At 37.7% G+C, this 13,775-nt stretch overlaps 1 protein-coding gene across 1 annotated transcript in view; it reads right to left on the bottom strand.

Annotated features, from left to right (window-relative positions):
• Positions 1-7,245: 7,245 nt before the first annotated feature.
• Positions 7,246-13,775, bottom strand: part of LOC121385512 (motor neuron and pancreas homeobox protein 1-like) — a 37,742-nt gene continuing 31,212 nt past the window's right edge. Inside the window, 1 exon segment of the mRNA XM_041516217.1 lies at positions 7,246-7,617. Within this exon segment, the coding sequence (XP_041372151.1) occupies positions 7,246-7,617 (372 nt within the window).

Here is a 13,775-nt window from a genome sequence, read left to right as displayed (position 1 = left end):
TCTAAGAGGAAACCCGCTGTCGCCACTACATGGGCTACTCTTCCGATTAGCAGCAAGGGATCTGTTATTTGCGCTTCCCACAGGCAGGATAGCACAAACCATGGCCTTTGATGAACCAGTTATGGATCACTGGTCGGTGCAAGTGGTTTACACCTACCCACTGAGCACTCACTCACGGTTTGGAGTCGGTATCTGGATTAAAAATCCCATGCCTCGACTGGGATCCGAACCCAGTACCTACCAGCCTGTAGACCGATGGCCTGCCACGACGCCACCGAGGCCGGTCAAAGGCGATGTTAGAGGCTAAGTCCAGAGTGGTCGTGCCTGAGCCTCCGATATATGGGCACGTAAATAGAGTTCCCTTCCCTTCCACCTTAGAGCTACATCTTAGTTAATTTTAGGACTTTAATATGATTTCTGGTTTTAATCATCGAAATTGTCATCAATTTCCCCTTCATTGTTTGGGGGTCGGGGCGGGGTCGGAACGTAGCCCAGTGATAAAGCGCTCGCTTGATACACGGTCAGTTTGGGATCGATCCCTGTCGGTGGGTCCATTGGGCTATTTCTCGTTCCAGCCAGTGCGACTGATATATCAAAGACCGTGGTATGTGCTATCCTGCCTGTGGGCTGGTGCATATAAAATATCCCTTGCTACTAATGAAAAAAAAATGTAGCGGGGTTTCTCTATGCCTGTGTCAAAATGACCATATGTTTGACATCCAATAGCCGATAATTAATAAATCAATGTGCTCTAGTGGTGTCGTTAAACAAAACAAACGTGGGTTTTTTTCATTGTTTGGTTCTACGTACATTAAGTAAAATGTAAGAAATTCAAAATATATATTTTTAAACTTCTAATCATTCTCTATTGTAATTTACATGTACCTAAATTGTAATTTAAAATTTCATTGAGTTGCCCTTTTCACGAGTTAGTCCATGTGCCCCTTTTCTCTTAGTCCTCCCCAAAAACAACAACAACAACAACAAACAAACAAAACCCCAACAAAAATCCTGGATCCGGTCCCGAGTAGCAGTACTTTATAAATGGAGTCCAACATTAGTTAATAAACATTAATCATGCTTCTTTTGTAATAGGGCGGGATTTAGCTCAGTCGTTGCATTTGAGTGATCGCTTGAGGTGCTTGCGTCGCAGGATCGAACCACCTCGGTGGATCCAATCAGCTGATTTGTTTTTCCTTTCTCTCGTTCCAAACAGTGCAACTGGTTAAAGGCAGTGGTATGTGTTTTCCTGTCTGCGGGAAAGTGCATATAAAAGATCCCTGGCTGCTAATGGGAAAATATAGTCGACTACATGAATGAATGAATGAATGAATAAATGAATGAATGTTTAACGACACCCCAGCACGGAAAATACATCTGCTATTGGGTGACAAACTATTGTAAATGCAAAACTTAAAAGTTGATGACTACGTGTCAGAGTTCAGAGTTTCCAAATGTTTGACATCCAATAGCCGATGATTCATTAATCAATGTGCTCCAGTAGTGTCGTTAAACAAAACAAACTTTAACTCATTTCAAATCTAGAAGGCAACGAAACTAAATATTTGCATGGATTACATGTCTTTATTACTATCATTAGCACGTGCATGATATACAAAACAATGTTTAACTTGTACAAAATATACATACATGTGTAAACAGTTCACATAGTTTTATCCTTAACAGCATTTATTTACATTCAAATAATGATACAATAAATACAAATAAATAAAGCAAATGTCCAACTGCTATTTAAATTGATTCAAAGTGATATGTCAGTAGTTATCGTTTTTCAAATGATATGGTGTGAATCCATTTCCTGAAATACACACACTGTGATACCTGGATGTTCTTACTGAACTGAATAAGTACACACAGTGAAATCCCGCAAAACTGAGACCCTCAGTAAACAGGACATCCCTAAAACCGGACGGTTTTCACTGTCTCTCTTTAAATACAAGTACATAACAAGGGTAGGTTCAGCCAACCGTTTGTCGCTAACGTTTGCTATCCGTTTTAAAAATTACTTATTGTCCCAGAAAATAATACGGTAACGTTAAGATTGGAGAGCTTTGAATCATTTCCATACCTATAATTGTTGTAAAAATAAGACACATAAAGTACATGTTTTGTTTAATGACACCACTAGAGCACATTTGATTTATTAATCATTGGCTATTGGATATCAAACATATGATGATTTTTGACTGTCATAGAGAGGAAACCCGATACATTTTTTTTTTTTGCATTAGTGGCAAGGGATCTTTTATATGCATCATCCCACACAGGATAGCACATACCACACCTTTGATATACCAGTCGTGGACATAAAGTTGAATAAATGATACTAAACATACTGAACATTAAGTAAAATTGTAATTGTCTTTACTTTTAAAGCTGCAATCTCGTCCGTATATAGGTAGACAATTTGGAAGCGAAACACTCAGTAATAAATTTACATCGAAAAGTGACAAGACACTGGAAGAAAATTAATCTTTATATCTAATCTGAGTGTTTAAGCATGAAAATATTTTATGAATATTTTTAGTTTTTCATGTTATTAAGCGATATTTATTTTTTAGGGCGATGTGCGGACAGATCCAACGATAGAATAGGAATTTGAAGACAAATAAAGATCCAGAAGAGAATAGAAATGAAAATGAGAAGACCCCCCCCCCCCCCAACAATTTCGAAACCTGCATTTTACACGCATTAGCTGTAATTTCTTTTTATTACATTTCTTGTACTCACAATTTACTGACAATCTAGAAACAATATTTATTTTTAAATTTGTAACTTATCTTGTATAATATTATTAATTCCTTTTGCATTTAACTTAGATTTTCCAAAGTGGTCACTCAGTTTAATGTAAAGCGTAAAAACCAATACGGCACACGTTTACATATATAAACGTTTGCTAAATACATTAAATCGAGTGACCGCTTTGGGAATCAGTCCAACTAATTTGCATACGTTTAGCGAAAAATGGCTGACTGAATGTAGGCCTTAGGTCTCACTACACAGATGTCATTTGCCACTGAACCATATGTTAAATTGTCCAACTTCAAATTACGACTGCCAATAGACGGGTTCTCGTTGACAGTAACAAAATACACCATTGTGAAGATACATTATATAAGCATTTATTTTCACCCCAATATTGAACATATTTCCGTCTCAATTTTTTGCTATATGGCCACATCTGGCTGTAGTACCGGTCTGAACAGGTGGTTCATTAACCGATTAACTCCGGTTGTCTCTTGCGCTATACACTCATGTTCCAAAAGATCAATGCACAATATTACAAAATAACATGTGCAAAATACAGCCAGAAGGCTTACCATTAAATATACATATTGTTTTAATCCTTCACCGTTTTCTAGAAGTGAATATGAGAACAATAACATGTGTCACAATTGGGAGCTATAGTGGACCGTGATGAATGAACTGTCACCCGAACGTAAACTGTGTAGTGAGGCCGTAACCTCTCTAGACCGGACAACACATAAAAAATGACTTTTCTTACTTGTTCCGTAGGTGTCTGGTTTAGAGGGAATTAATTGTATTTTGTACAACATGGGGTATACCTTTTCTTAACTAGTACCAAAAATGTATTGCTATGTTCAGTGAATTGATATGAACACGTACTTTGTGGGTGTTTTTTAATGAACACAATACATAGTGCATTCCTGTCGATGATGGGTTCAGTCATTAAATGATGAAGGTTCAACAAAATTGTCAGAAAAGTTTTATTGATTGATTTTAGTTCTTTTTCATATCTACAGGAATATATATATATATATATATATATATATATATTACCAAAATTTTATTTGGGGAAATACCTCACATTATGTCAAATCCCCCCAAAACGCCATACCCACCCACCCACCCCCCTCCAAAAAGAAAATATAAAAACCTCACCAAACTTTGAGGCGGCCATCTTGGATTTGACCTAATTTGAGGTATTTTCCCAGATCAGATTTTGGTAAACTTTTTCAGTTGTCATGTAGAGGTATCAAAATGACAAAATCCATTGACAAACCTTTTTCTGACAATGTTTAATGACTGTACTGAACTGGAGGAGTTTTTAATGTACAAAACATAATTACTGGTTTTAGTACTAACAACACAACCAAGAAACATCGCTTTTCCACATCATGAAATACGTTTTTTATTGCACAGACACACATGTACCGTGAGCACATACAATACAAACACGTGGTAAAGTAACAAAATATTGTTCGCTCACACAGTAGATTTTATTTTAGAAAGCCCGATCATAAATTACGTCAAATCCTAAATATTTTTTTATTTATTATTAATTTGGAAATGCGCACATAAATTCATAAAGTCCATATTTATTTAGGCCGTAAATGTCTACATTGACCCGGTTATAATTTCTGTCCCGGATCCGATCTCTGGCTATCCAGAGGCGGGACCCGGGACAGACATGCTCGAAACCTCAGTGGTGTATGTATGTATGTATGTATGTATGTATGTATGTATGTATGTATGTATGTATACCCACAAATGACTGTCAGGTCAGATGTCGGGAATTAACGTGCTTATATCAATTTAATGTTCAAGCACGCTCGTTGCGAGCACGATTTCTGACTAGGGCCAGAAACTGTGCTCACAACGAGAGGGGTGGGGAGAGCGTTAGTAAAAAAAACAAAAAAAAAAACAAAAAAAAACGTTTATACATTTGATTAGATAAAAGTACTAATTAATGGTTAAATAAACTTTATTTACAAGGAAGTTAAAAAGTGTTTATACAAAGGGTTAAAAAGGGTTTCTACAAATGATTAGGTAAAAAGTAGAATATTGACAATAAAATATGTCTGGTTAATCTGGTATTTATGTCGGAGGAGAGTAGACGGGAAGGTCTGCCCCATTTTTAATTCATTTCCCTAGGCCGTCCCATCCACCACCTCCACCATAATGGAAATGTTTAGAATTGGAAAGTGGAGATTGATGAATAATATCTCCATATTAACCATAACATGAACCCCCGACCAATAAGAGTTGTTCTGTTTCAAAAGATTAAAATTACAATGTAATTTACATATAAAGTAAATCTTCCCGTTTAAAGGAACATTCCTGAGTTTGCTGCATTGTAAGATGAATCCGACTAATAAAATATTTCTACGATTAAACTTACATATTAAATATATTTTCTGGTTTAGAATATCAGTGTCTGTATATTAAATGTGGTCGTTTTAATATTTGTAAGAAGCCCAAACTGGATTTTGTCTTCAAATAATTTCGTACGTACGAAAAAATTATATTTTTGGAAATAAAATGAAATTTAACCTAGTACAAATATTACAACGATCCTAATAACGTTTAATATACAGCCACTAATATTTTATGCAGAAAAATATATTTGTTATGTAATTACAATCGTTAAAAAGTCTTTGTTAGTCGATAACATCTTAAAAAGTGCAGCAAACTCAGGAATGTCCTTTTAAAATATCAGTGTTTCTATTCACGTAATGTTTGTAGTAACTCAGACTATATTTTACTTTCTAATAATATTGCATTGTTGTATGTACAAAGTTAACGAAATTTCCAGCAGATAAAATCCAGTTTGGGTTATTACAAACATTGGAGCAATACTGGTGAATTTTTATATTGATGTTGATATTTACTACATTTTCGCATTTACCACAGTACAACACCAAATAGCCGATATAGTTTTCGTGCGAGGGAGTCGTTAAACATTCATTAATTTATTTACATTAGTGCAACGAGAAATACCTTCACATAATTATGAACATTGATAATGTAAACCAGTAAGTGTATTGAATGTGTCATTTTAGTGGTGAAGAAAGCTCTCTGTCGGAAACATGTTACAATGGCGTTTCTTTTATTGTCAGACAAACTTGACAGCTGTGTTGGCAGTACCCATAACGGGTGCCACCGGTGTGGCATGTTTAGAAGTGACGGACTTGACAGCTGTGTTGGCAGTACCCATGACGGGTGCCACCGGTGTGGCATGTTTAGAAGTGACAGACTTGACAGCTGTGTTGGCAGTACCCATGACGGGTGCCACCGGTGGGGCATGTTTAGAAGTGACAGACTTGACAGCTGTGTTGGCAGTACCCATGACGGGTGCCACCGGTGGGACATGTTTAGAAGTGACAGACTTGACAGCTGTATTGGCAGTACCCATGACGGGTGCCACCGGTGTGGCAAAATAGGCCCATCTTTCGCAAACACCTGATATCATCTGTTATGACAGTGGTTCACGAGTGCGTGGCGGAGCAACAAGGATGGCATCTGCAGTAAAGGATCTCCTCTGGAGTGGCTGTCCTCCTATAGACGAGGCACTAGATAAAGATAAATGGAATAAGCTACCATTTTGTCAAATGCCCATTCGTCTCTGCATTGTGCAGATACGGCCCTGATCACGTATTACGTTTTTGCCATTTCATCGATTTCAGTGATAATAAATACTAGATAAAACATAAACTGGCCATGACCACCATTAGCTACACTTACGTTATGAATTAAATCAGACATTGGTTTAAAAGAGTCTTCACAGACATCCCCTGCCCTCACCCTATAACGTTTTATAACGAATTGAATAATACACGTTCCCTTCTTATACCGTTACATATTCGTTGAACCGCCCCTAGGCTAGCGGATACAGAAAATTCGGGGGGGGGGGGGGGGGCAATGTCATGAGGCGGAATGCCAAGGGAACTTTGGGTGTGGTTTGAAGGGGGATCGTCAAAAACAAATGAAAATTAATATATAATAAAATAATAACTGTCGCAAAATTGAGGTTGGGGGGGGGAGGGGGCGGGGGCCCCTAGATCCGCCTCTGCTAGCGTACTCAAATTAAGTCCCTAGCAAATTGTGGAGGGCTAAAGACATCAAGCATGTTTTTTGAAAACCTAAAAACTGACGAAAAAAAGAGAATAGTTTGTTAATACTAGTATACCACGTCTTACATTTGTAACACCGTCCCATCCAGTATATGAGCAAACACACACAAACATTGTGTCACACACACACAAACATTGTGTCACATACACACACACACACACACACACACACACACACACACACACACACACACTGTCTGCATTTAAACCTAATAATAGTCACGATCTACACAATAACACTATATAGATGAGATTCACTGCTAAATATTCACCCTTCTCATGAGAATTTCTGTCAGAAAAAAAACAAAAAACAAAACAAAATAAACACACAACGTCAATGCTATTTGTGTCACGCATGCGCCGCCTGAGCAATATTGCAATGTCCAGACGAATGCAACTGGACACCACCTTGTACAACGTCTGCGTCTGGTGAATTGTGAGATATAGTCACCAAATGACCTTCTCGGTGGTCGGATTTAGCCTTTTCGGTTTCGTTTAGATCTAACGCCGTGACGTCGATATTTTCAGAATTAACTTCTTCGTCGGCCGAATCGAAACTAAAGTTCTCCGCCGGTTCCGCCGATTTCTTGCACACGTTTTCGTTTTTGTCTCTGGTCGTTCCGATAACGCATGAACTCTCTCCGTCTTTTGGTTTCGGCTCCAACGAAGCCTTTTTGCTTCTCTTCCATTTCATTCGTCTATTTTGAAACCATATCTTCACCTGAAAATTAAAAAAATTAAATAGAATTCAGGCCCTAATCTAGAAAAGTACGAGAAGTGACTTCTCCCTTCCAAGAAGAAAAGGGAGAAGTGTGATAAAAGTGAACATTTATCGATACATTTCGTTATGTTTCGTCATGTTTCGCGTTCATTCGAAAAGGCTCGGTTCGAAAGGCACTCCTATCCTGTGGCGTCACCTTTAGCGTCGAAATAAACATATGTTAAACCACAGGCGTACGCGCTCCCATTTTTGGATGGGGACGTTGCAAGGGTTGGGTGGGGGCTGTTTAGACTGGGCTTAGCCCGAATTAAGAACAAAATGTCCCGAATCTGGATAACAACATTTATTCATATTAGCATTACTACCAAACAGTTGCAAACGAATCACTACGCATTATTACATGGCTTACAACTAATTTTACGGGTTGAATGTTGAAAATTCATGGCAAAAAGGTCTCGAATATCCCTTATAAATTTTGCCCAAATTTTAGCACTAGGTAGATATTTGCCCCCCCCCCCTCCCCCCGCCCCACCCCCATCGGGTATGCTTATGTGTTAAACGAGTATTCCTTCTCTCTCAGTCTTTTTTTCTTTCATATACAACATTCCACTGGTAGGCAGAGAAACCAGGCTGACTATCGGGTACTTGGTCAAACGAGCTGTGAAGGACACACAACGAGGCACTCCTGCCCTCACAGACAAACACAGGTGTTAAATATTTGTAAAATGTTTCTCAAGATAAAACGTATAAATATACAGGCCCGTTAGAACGGGGGTGGCGAGGGGGGATGCCTCCCACGTGAGGCCCAAGACATTTGTTTTATTCTTTTTTTTTGTGTGTGTGTTTAAACATGTGCCTATGCCCGCCCCCATAATAGCGTCCCCCATAATAGCGTTCCCCCTCCTCTGTTCACATATATCATTCCTAGGAGTCGGATATATCCAGACAAAAATAAATATGTCTTCACGTTTTGTGCTTCCAGCACATACTGACAAACGTGTTTTATTTTTTCACTGAATTTAATTTAATTTTCCTGCTTATATAGGCCTATACTGAAACACGCTTTGATGGATGCACATCTCAGCTATGATGGCAGTCTGTATACGGCGGTGGGTTAGTGGTTAGTTATTATTGGAGAGTGAGAGAAAAGCGGGCGTATTGATGGTATACTTCACTCATTTAGCCGTTAAAAACGACGGTAGCCGGTACTGAGATGCGAACCCAGCACGTACACCACTCAAGCTGGAACACTGGCGATGTTACAGAGCAACTAAACAAGTCATTGGCCATCTCCTCTTTCCTTTCTATCAATGGATGTGTGTGTTTGTGTGTGTGTGCGCGCGCGAGCGTGGCTGTGTATTGTTTGATTACTCTACTAGTTGCGACCCCAGACGATCACCGGTTTTGATTCGTGTAATCCCACCTTAATCCCCTTCTGATATATTGACTAAACACTGGAGTACTTGATTTAATTAATCCCCATTAATCTTGCTAACACTGTCGTTACGACAGATCGCCGTGATAAAGCAGATCTCAAATCTTTTGAAAATTATCGCTAATTTGCGCAGACGTGTGCACATGCTTAATCAGAGGATTATGGGTAAGCAGTTGGAGTTTGCGCACTGGCGTTATAGGTACCTGCTTGACAACAGCCACAGGTGTTAATCTAGCTACAAAGTCAGATTAGTGATCGCTTCACAGATGTTTATCGCAAAGAAATTAACTTTTAAAAGAGCCGCCGAGAGTGTACCGATGCTTATCCCAAAGTTGGATAACTGGTCACTCCGGGATGTCACTTTTGTCACCCTATTAACCGATTGATTTGACTGCTGGTGATAAAATACTTTACTGCTTCGAACGTTTATTTTCACAGGTCAGATGTAGAACTGACTTACTTGAAATCATTGTTATTAACAATTCAGCGAATCCAGTTTATGTACATAATAATAGCAAGTATACTGTGAAATTTACAGTTAAAAACGAAACAAAATGGCTACTATTTATCCAACGAGCTGATGGATTGCAATTTTAATGTATGATAAAAAGTATTTATTATATACATGGCAATGAAATATATAGATCTACAGAAACCATAAAAGTGATATCCGATGAAAAGTCATATTTTTACTGTATTTTAGCTACAGTGAAAATATAGAAATCGTATTTACTTTTTTGGTAATGGTTCATGATTAACTTATCTCCCTTTGTCTCGTTTCTTCGTATTTAAGTTTGCATCTGATCGTATTTAAAAAAAGAAAGAAGGTAATTTAAACAATTGTACCTATAAAAAAGGGATATGAAAAAAAGTTTGTTTGTTTTATTTAACGACGCCGCTAGAGCACATTGATTTTTTTATCTAATCATCGGCTATTGGACGTCAAACATATGGTCATTCTGACACTGTTTTTAGAGGAAACCCGCTGTCGCCACATAGGCTACTCTTTTTACGACAGGCAGCAAGGGATCAAAAAGGGATATGAAGTGCAGTTACGATAAAATATATATAACGAATTGAATACGAAGCTAAATAATGATGACACAATGTCTTGTCATTGAGTGTAAATTAAAATTTAACGGCGTTCTATTCGTTTTGTTTTGTTTGTTGTTGTGTTTTTTGGGAGGTGGAGGGGGGTGGGGGTGGAGGATCGCTTTGTCAGGTACATTTGCACAGCAGTATTATTAAATAAATGTTAATTTAATAATTAAATAAATGTAATTTTTATTCAAATTTCTTTTAAAAAGTCTATGGTCAAGTAAATGTTCTGGACAAATTCCATCGGAAGAAATATATCATAGCGTTAATGGTTTCGATAGGATAAGAGAAAGATATTAATAAAAAAAACGAAATATATTGTCAAAAATTAGGAAAGATGTATATAATAAATAGACCATTTCATTGTGGTTTGTCGAATACGAGTTTTATTTCAACTCGTGATGTGTGAAAACTATATTTTCACGAATTGCGAAGCAATGAGTGAAAATATGGTTTTAACGCACCACTCGCACCGCTCCTCCGTCTAGGACAGGAAATGTGAAGTTAAAATTGTAGTCTTAAATATTACATTTGAATAAGAAGTTAAATTTGCAGTTTTAAATATTACAATAAGAAGTTAAATTTGCAGTTTTAAATATTACAATATGAAGTTAAATTTGCAGTTTTAAATATTACAATATGAAGTTAAATTTATAGTTTTAAATATTACAATATGAAGTTAAATTTGTAGTTTTAAATATTACAACATGAAGTTAAATTTGTAGTTTTAAATATTACAATATGAAGTTAAATTTGTAGTTTTAAAATGGACAAGGGTGGTTACTCTTGGACAAACCGTGTAACCGACAAAAGCAGAAGAGCTGTGTATTGCAAACGTGTGGACTTTCGAGACTTCAGCAGTTTGAAATTAATTTAGCTTTGTAAATATTGTCACATCCCTGGAACGTTTTATGTAATTAGCATTCCGATTTCGTGTCGGTTAAATCTTCGATAACAAAAGAAAGTCTGACCAAAATTGTGTTTGCGTTTGACATTATGCGATACTATTATCCTAGAAATAGCCCAATTTGTTTTCGGTTTTCTTGAAATTGTTAAATTGGAAGAAATTCATCAATTTAATGCCATTTTGCTTTTGTCTTCAACGTTTCATTGGGAGTACATCTTTCCCCGCCGGGAGATGTAACTGGAAGGGTATTAAAATTAGCTTTATTTAAGATGTTATTCAGTTTGACATTGGGTCCGTGTCAGTGTATAGTTGGACGATTTCGATCGTTGTGTATGACTTCTACATCAACGACACAAATTACCTAATATAGTGATACAGATTTATGAAATGGTAACGAAATTTTCCCCACATTCAGTTTCGATTGTAAACCCTCCACCGACCCCCCCCACCAACCCCCCCCCCAAAAAAAAAAAAAAAAAAAAAAAAAAAAAAAATCAACAACCCCAAAAAACCCCCAAAAACAACAACAACAACAACAACTTGAGCATATTGATTTATTTATCATGGGCTAATAGATGTCAAACATTTGGTAATCTAAAACTGTATCCTGACCGGACACAAGCGATGCGAGTGATTATTTTAGAAATCATTGATTTCAATTGCTTTATCTTAACCGGACGCGTGCGGTCAGGATACAGCTTTAGATGAAACCCGCTACATTTTTTCATTAGCAGCAAGATATCTTTTATATGCAGTTTCCTAAAGAGAGGACATCACATTCCACGGCCTTTAATATACCATGATACACTTATTGAGACTGGAAAAAACACGATCAGAGAATGGGTCCACTGACGTGGTTTGATCCTTCGACCCAAGCACTTCAGGCGAGCGATCTACCGACTGGGCCATACCCCGCCCCATATATATATATATATATATATATATATATATATATATATATGGCGGAATATGCTACATTGAGATACATCAGCATACTGGATCTATCCTTTATTACAATTACAGTATTACCGTAAGTTATGGTATGAGAATATTCTAAAACTTATTTTTACAATACGACCCAGTTTGAACTGTACATGTTGGCTTGAAATACCACCTAACATACGGACTTTATGGTTCTTATAAATGGAGAGAATTTCCAAATGTAGTACTAGCATGAGTCTTCTGGCAAAGAATGAATGAATGAATGAATAGATGTTTAACAACATCCCAGCACAAACATACATCTTCTATTGGATGTCAAAGAATGGTTCTGGCAAGGAAGTCTGTTCCAAATTATAAAAAGTGAGGAACACTTTGAATGCGCTGATAAAAGTGAAGGACTCATATCCAAAGAAAAACTAATCATACCTATGTTCTTCTTAACTGAATTGCTTCCCTTAATAATGGGGCGGGAGAGCCATGTTGAATTAATGATCCTTATTTTACGAAAGTTGAAGACATTTTGTTTGTATTGAGAGAGAGAGAGAGAGAGAGAGAGAGAGAGAGAGAGAGAGAGAGAGAGAGAGAGAGAGAGAGAGAGAGAGAGAGAGAGAGAGAGAGAGAGAGAGAGAGAGAGAGAGAGATAAAGAGGTAGGTGATATACAGCGAAAAAATAAGATGACGAACAAAGCAATTCTAATTTAAAACAATTACAAACAGATACGTTGTCTTCAAATATTTCCCATGATGCTGTTCGCGGCTTTTGACAAGGTAATAATCGAGTTGCAACACAACGACGTCTATTGTTCGAGATTTCCGTGTGCCTGTTTTCCACACAATGTTTGTCGGGTAAATTCGCTGGACCACGAGACGTGACTTTCTATTAACTTGCGCGTGCGCGGTCGGAGCCCATTGAGACACCATTTACACTCGTTTATTTCTCTATTATCTAGCAGAGTGCTTATTTGATCCACACACTGGACAAAACACCAAAGACTCATTGTTCTCGCGAAATTTAACGAGGGACGGCTAAAGTTGATTTAATTGAAGAGTTGATGCAGAAGACACAAAGTTAAGGGTTCGATCAACAACATCAGTGGACGTCTGGCACGTTTACGAAACTAAAGAGATCAGCTCCGCGCGAGATCTTCGTTTGACACTTGTCACAAGCAACGATTATTTAAACTATTGTATGTTTTTTTTTTATATTGCGCCACTCTGTCTTGGACTGACAGCCCAGATAGTTGAGGTGTATGCCCAGAACAGCGTTCTTGAACCTTAATTGGATATTAGCACGAAAATAAGTTGAAATGAAATGAAATTTGTATAGCGTTACCGGCCTCGGTGGCATAGTGGGTACTGGGTTCGCATCCCGGTACCGGCTTCCACCCAGAGCTAGTTTGAACAACCACTACACCCATTTCTCATTGATCATCAACAACTAATCCCTATACCTCAGTCCTGGAAAGACAAACCAGATAGCTGAGGTGTGTGCCCAAGACAGCGTGCTTGAACCTTAATTGGATATAAGCGGGAAAATAAGTATAGATGATGATGATGATGATGATGATGATGCAGCGTTAGTGGGTACAGAACCTTTATTAATATCAGCAGACTCATGGATTTTTAAAAACATGCATGTCCAGAAAAGGACAACTATTATCCGTGGCTCCATTTTTACGAAGCGATCTTAGCGCCAAGATCACCCAAGATCGCTTCATAAAACGAGCTCCAGCTCTTTCTCTCATGATATTGGTTTGAACAGACACACCCTCGACA

Source organism: Gigantopelta aegis, chromosome 11 (assembly GCF_016097555.1).
Source record: "Gigantopelta aegis isolate Gae_Host chromosome 11, Gae_host_genome, whole genome shotgun sequence".
NCBI lineage: Eukaryota > Metazoa > Mollusca > Gastropoda > Neomphalida > Peltospiridae > Gigantopelta > Gigantopelta aegis.
This window is presented reverse-complemented; position numbering and strand designations above follow the sequence as displayed.